Source organism: Melampsora larici-populina (genome assembly GCF_000204055.1).
Source record: "Melampsora larici-populina 98AG31 unplaced genomic scaffold MELLAscaffold_58, whole genome shotgun sequence".
Lineage (NCBI taxonomy): Eukaryota > Fungi > Basidiomycota > Pucciniomycetes > Pucciniales > Melampsoraceae > Melampsora > Melampsora laricis-populina.
Genome location: NW_006768822.1, coordinates 160,219 through 166,830, shown reverse-complemented (window position 1 = coordinate 166,830; position 6,612 = coordinate 160,219). Strand labels below are relative to the sequence as shown.

Here is a 6,612-nt window from a genome sequence, read left to right as displayed (position 1 = left end):
AGTCCAGGGCCCTTATAAGAGAGTTGGAGTGCTGAGTTCTGAAAATGATTGATACGAGGAGCACTTGATGTGATCAACTTGTTGATCCTTCGAATCTAGGAAAAGAGGATTGATCAAATCATTATCAAACATATGTAGTGGTGGGATACAGATCGAAGGGGGTTTACCTTGGTGAGAGCACGTGGTAGAAGATCGGCTTCTGGATCTTGTGTTTTGTAGTCGGGGCCTTCATCTTCTTCATTGCTCTCGGCGTCTTCATCACGAGCTAAATCTGTGATTGGATTCACATCAGTAAGATGCGGTGCGCCAGAAACTTCGTTGTCCTTGTCCTCGAGTATAGTACCGTCCGAGAGCACTATCTTTGGGGGTGGTAAGCTGTCATCAGGCAAGAGTAAATAAAGTCTCTTTCCACAAGGGGCTGAGGGTTTTGTTTGGCCGGATCCAAAGCCAATCGTGTCCAATCCAGCCTTGACTGTGAGAGCCAATTTATGACAATAACATCGTATCTGATTTCGACTTGAGTTCCAATAGACAGGATCATCCGCATTCTTGAACATCTTTTCTAATTCTTTGGCTAAAAGAGGATTGCTTGATCCTGAGTCCGTTGTTTGAGCAACCATGTGTGACACGAAACCAAGGTAAGCTTTTTATCGAGTCAAAAAAACATCATTGATATGAAAGAATGGAAAGAACATATCTTTTTATGTAGTCCATGCCGTATCAGGAAACGTCCTACAGGGCGTGCGAGTAAAACTCCATAATGATTCCACGCTACAAGCTTAAGGGTCAAATGAACCATATGAAAATGAAAATCTTTGTCGATATATGACACAGCCACACCAATGAATGCTCGCTTTCCACCCTTTGTGGTCCAAACATCATGAACTACACAGATTTTGGATGATAGATCCTGGGAAACGAAGCCAAAGTCAAAGCCAAACAAGATCAACATCAGTTACACAATCAAGTGATCATATAGATCGAGCAAAACTTATCACCTGAAGAGTCTTGATCAGCTTGTGGTGGAACTCCTCAAAGTAGTCCATCGCCTTCCGAGCTGCCCACGAAGCCGTCCATAGCTTGGCTGATGGATTGCACAGCGCAAATGCAGCCTGAAGATACGGATCTTCCATACATAGCCAAGGAATGCAGTTGCGAAGAAGCCATAGAACTAACACTGCCAGCATTAAATAGGTTCCCTGGTCGGAACATGACCTAGGCTGGGAATATCATTGAGAGAAGAATGGAGCATCAAATCATCTTGCACTGCACATCTGAGCCATAAAGCATACACTACATATGTGCAAACATCTGAATAAATCCTTAGCTATCAGCTACATACAGGTCCGCTCAGTTATCTGCTCATCTAGATAAGAAAATCATGTGTAATACATGCTGTAACTTTGTTCAGATTGAGACACACATTTCAAAATATTGACTACATATATCACAATGGCTACTCAGGAAATATTGATGGAACTGTGTAACAGTAGCAGAATGGGAATCTGATCACTAGGACCCATATTCCCATCTGGGAACCTCTTTAATGCTGGCAGTGTAATATGATGTTGAGTAACGAAACTGAGAACTTTGGTAGATCAAGGAAACCATCAAGTGTGTGATTCTTCTGAACTTCTTCCTGAGCTTCGGCACGTGCTAACTCCGCCTGCTTGTCCTGCCAGGTTGGTGGGAGATTTGCCCCAGCCTCGACTGCCCGGTGGCGTTTTTTACAGTGATTGCGATTGAGATCACCATCTCGATGGCCAAGAAGATTCCAACGGCTTTTGCGGCCATCGGTGTATGCATTACCACACCACAAGCATTCACGGCACCTAGGTGGTTCGTTTTCTTTCTAAAGGATTTGTCAGATTAGATTTCTTGACAACCACGTAATTGAAACACTTCTACTTACTTGCTTTGGTCCATGTATAAGCTCCTTTCCAAAGTAGAGATTAATTGAATCAAATCCCTGTTCACCAGACTTGGTTTTGCCTTGAAACTCAATTTCTGAATCTTGGTCGGGGTCAATATTATCAGGAAGTTTATATAAAGTCTAATAGTACCATATAGTAGTCAGTCATGTGATGAATTTGTAATGAAACGATCAGACTTACATGTTTTTTCTTCCCACTTTTGGTTTTGGTTTTGGTCAAGGTTGAGGTTGAGGACTTTGAGGCTTTAGGCACTTGTCGAGTTCGTTTACCATCGGTTTGGGATGGTGTACTATTGAAAGAATTCTCTCCTGGCTCTTCATCTTCAACTTCTTCCTCCTCAACTTCCAATTCCTGATTATCTTTGTTGGGGTCGAAATTTTCATCATCTGAGTCTCCATCAACTACAACAACTGATGCTATATTATTAATTTGTGATTGAGTTTGATTAAGAAAACTAGTATTTGCACGCTTTGCAGACTTTGTGAAGGGGTTGGACTGAGATGACAAAGTGGAAGACTTGGGTTTCTTTGAAAGTGGAGCTTTTGATTTCTTAGAAAGGGGTCTACGTAAAGTCATTTTGAGATAATATGATATATCTAAACAAAGATAGTGGCTAGAGATTTATTTGATAATTCAGAAGGTGGTGGTCTATCGAGCAAAAGTGAGAGGAATTTGAGGTGAGGAAGATCTCATGAAAGAGCAAGAGAGCGTGAGTGAAGGAGGAGACATCAAGAGACATTTCCCAACTCTCATTTTTCTCCCTATGTAATAGAGTTTTGGAGGATATTGGGGTAATATTGGACAAGATTCTAGCCCAATGGATAATGGATGGGGCCCAGGGGGCGCAGTTTTGATCAATCCCATAGCCACTGTGGTGCAAAAATGCGCAGTGGTCAAAATCAGAAAACCCACTACGCTGGGGGTAGGCGCAGTGGGGAAAATTCTCAAAATCCCCGGCGCTTGGCCACAGCGCATGCGCAGACTGCGGCGCGCAGGGTGCGCTGGAAGTCAACCGTTGAGAGGAGGTTATACTTGAAGAAAATTCTATGTGGAGTCAAGAAGGAATTTGGCGTAATTTAGAGGAATATTTAACAACTTTAATAAGGCCAAAGGATTGTGAAGATGCTGAATTTCAAAAGATTAAGAGCAAAGTACCTTTATTTTACGTGGATGGAAACAGGTTAAAGAAAGGAGGAGTGCCTCAAGGAAGATTGGTAATATCAAGAATTGAAGGACAAGAACATATATTAAAGAAATTACACGAAGAATTGGGACTTAGAGGTATTGAAGAAACTTACAGAAGGTGTTTAATAAGATTTTGGTGGCCTGAAATGAAAGAATCAGTTAGAAATTGGGTGGTATCATGTGAAGAATGTCAGAAGAAAAGTTCAAAGAAAGAGAAAGAAGTGGGAAGAGCTACAGGTGAAAATACCGTGTTTGGAAGAGTCAGTTTGGATGCTATTCATATTAAAGCTGGAAGTCATGACTATGCTATAATTGCAAGGGATGATTTATCTGGGTGGGTAGAAGCAGCACCTTTAAAGAAATTAACAGCTACAGCAGTAGCCAAATTTATTACAAAAGAGTGGATAATGAGATATGGGTCCGTGAAATGTTTTACAGTTGATGGTGGATCAGAATTTAAAGGAATATTTAGAGAAGCAGTTACTATGGCTGGATCAAAAGTGGTGGAATCAACAGCTTATTGGCCTCAAGCAGAAGGAATGGTTGAAAGAGGACATAAGGATATTAAAGGCGCATTAATTAAATTAAGTGATGAAAGTGGGACATCTTGGGAAGCATTTTTACCTCAAGTCTTATTTGCTGATAGAATTTCCACGAAAAGAACAACTGGAATGTCTCCTTATGAGATGATATTTAATCAAGTAGCAGTATTACCAATTGATTTAGAGGCTGGGACATTTTTAGGTATTGATTGGGAAAGAATTACCACGGGAGAAGAATTATTAAAAGCAAGGATGGAACAATTATTATGTAGAGAAGAAATTATTAATAAAGCATATGATAAAATGATGAAAGCAAGAGTTCAAGGAATTATATATTGGGATAAGAAAAATGCGCATAGAATGAGGAAGCCATTAAAAGAAGGAGATTTAGTATTAACTTATAATAAGAGTTTGGAATTTCAATGGGGAAAATTATTCAAGAATAGATGGAATGGGCCTTTCAGAATTGTTAAACAACACGTGGGAGGATCTTATATTTTAGAAGAATTAAATGGAGTAGAATTATCAAGAAGATATGCAGCAGAACACGTCAAAAGATTTTATCCAAGGGGTATTATTCCAACAGCAGAAGAAGAGGAGGAGGTCACTGATGAGGAAGAGGCGCAATTATAATTACTTAAAGCATATAATAATATTAATTTCAAATAACTAAATATAAAAAATATATAATAAGATTAAAAGAATAAAAGAAAAGAGTTTAAAATATAAAGATTAAAAATAATGGATATGTTTCACTAGTTATCAATGTACATTTAATAAAGAATAGTAATATTAAGAAGGAGAAGATGGGTAAAGGTGTGGATCAAGCCAACTGGGAAGTTCATAAATAGTAGGAGTATATTCAGAATAATTATAATCAGTGTATGGGGAATTAACAGAAGGAATTACAGGAGGATCATTATTAATTATTGGAAGTTCAGTATTAGGAGGATTGGTGGAAGGAGTATTATAAGGGGATAAAATAGCAGCATTTGCACGCTCAGCATGGTTAATAAATGGAATAAAGGTGGATACAGTTAAATTTTCATCTTCACCCTTTCTGGAAACATATTCAGCAATAGAATGGGCACGCAATAAATGATAATGGTTATTAGTAATGTTGGGTACTTCATATCCAGCTTCTTTAAACTGTCTTATAGTATCATCCAAGATCCTCCAAGAATGCCAATTTTGATAAGTAATATAGTCAAGTTTCCAAGCTAAGTTATGTTCATATAATTTTTCAAAAAAGGGGTCAGAAGTAGTAAAATTGGTTTCAATTGATGAAGTTATTGAAGGGTTTGGAGAATCAGGAGCTGAAGGTGTATTGTGTTGATTAATATTATAAGGATTTAAGAAATTGACTCTGATAGGTGTATTAGGCGTGTTTGGAGGTGGAAAATTATAAGCAGGAGAACCAGGTACAGGTGAAATATTGGTAGAAGGCGCTGCTGGATAGGCTAGAATTAAAAAAACAAATCATAAAAGAAAGTATAAAAAGAATAAAATTAATTAATATAAATAAAAACATTGAAGATTATTACAATAAAAGAAATGAAAGAAAAGACTTACAGCATATTGTACCAAGGTTATGGCATCTTTGACACGCAGGATTTATTTGATATAAGCAGGAAGAATGAATCATGCGGCATTGAACACAAGGTGAAGCAACAGATGGAGGTGTCGTGATAACCATATTTATAATTAAGAAGGATATTTAAAGATTTAAGGAAAAATTCGAATTTATTGAGAAGATGATTTATTTTATTGATTGGTAAACTGGGGGCAGTTTGGGAAGGAGAGGAGGATGTGGTGATCTATTTATGATATCAAGCAAAAAAATTAATCATCTTTACTTTACCAGTTTATTAGCAAACTTCAATATAGCAGAGAATTCGAAATTCAGGTTTTCAGATCAATTGAAGCTCTTAGAGGCTTATGTATACTTATTAGCTCATTATTATGTCATCTTATTTCAAAATTATTATTAAGATCAACATAGTTTACTTACAAAGTTATTACAAAAAGACAGAAAAAGAAAAGATAAGAAAAATTCAAAAATATAGGTGTAAAAGTTGGAAAATGGTTTTTAGCTTATTTATAATTAAGTTATGGGTTTTATGAGGTTAGAATATGAAAGAACAACAGTTTATTATACAGGAACAATTTTAATATTCAAGGTTGATAAGGGGAAACAGAAGTTATTAGCAGAAAGGTACTTATTCGAAGTTGGTAAACAAGGGTTATGCGTGTAGTTTACATATGTAATGGTGGTAGTAGTAGAAATTAAGGTTGCCAAGAGGATTTTCCGGGATTTTTAAGGTTATAGAAGATGATGTCATATTACATGAGCAAGAAAAAGAGAGTAGCAGCTGTGAAAAGTGAAGAAAATAGGTGAAAATCGTCGAAAATGAAGGTTTTCAGCTAATTACATATGTCAAATGACGTCAGAATACGTTGGTAGATAGCTCATTCAACGCAAAAGAGTGGATTACATAATGTACAACCTTTAAATCATTAGTAACGGAGGTTTATGTAGAGAGTTATAAGGGAAATAAGAAATTGGTGTGAATCTCGAATTTACAGTCACAAGTCACATGTAACACCAAAAACCTTAACTTCACAACTCAATATCTTACTCATCACTCATCAGAAGTAGGTCTTATAGGTGTCAGAAATGATCAGTAACACGTGGGCTACAAGATGCACTTTAGTAATCAAAAATTGGAGCACATCTGAAAAAAATCGTAATCTCAAAAATTGGGTTTCAGCTAGTTTACAAGGAAAAAATCACCTGTATTCATCATAAGAAGTGCTGTACATTACATCATTGCGTCATTGATCACTTTTGGCTGTGAAAATTACATCATACATTAGTAACAAGATCATTACATTGCGTCATTACATGGTTTTTAGGGTTATTTAGGCGGATTTGATTGGTTTTTGAGGCT

At 37.0% G+C, this 6,612-nt stretch overlaps 1 protein-coding gene across 1 annotated transcript; it reads right to left on the bottom strand.

Annotated features, from left to right (window-relative positions):
* Positions 1-4,453: 4,453 nt before the first annotated feature.
* On the bottom strand, positions 4,454-5,357 carry MELLADRAFT_93240 (uncharacterized protein; the record flags this gene model as incomplete). Its single annotated transcript, XM_007416189.1, has 2 exons — positions 4,454-5,121; positions 5,234-5,357. The coding sequence occupies 2 exons, from the start codon at positions 5,355-5,357 to the stop codon at positions 4,454-4,456; spliced, it is 792 nt and encodes a 263-aa protein (XP_007416251.1).
* Positions 5,358-6,612: the final 1,255 nt, after the last annotated feature.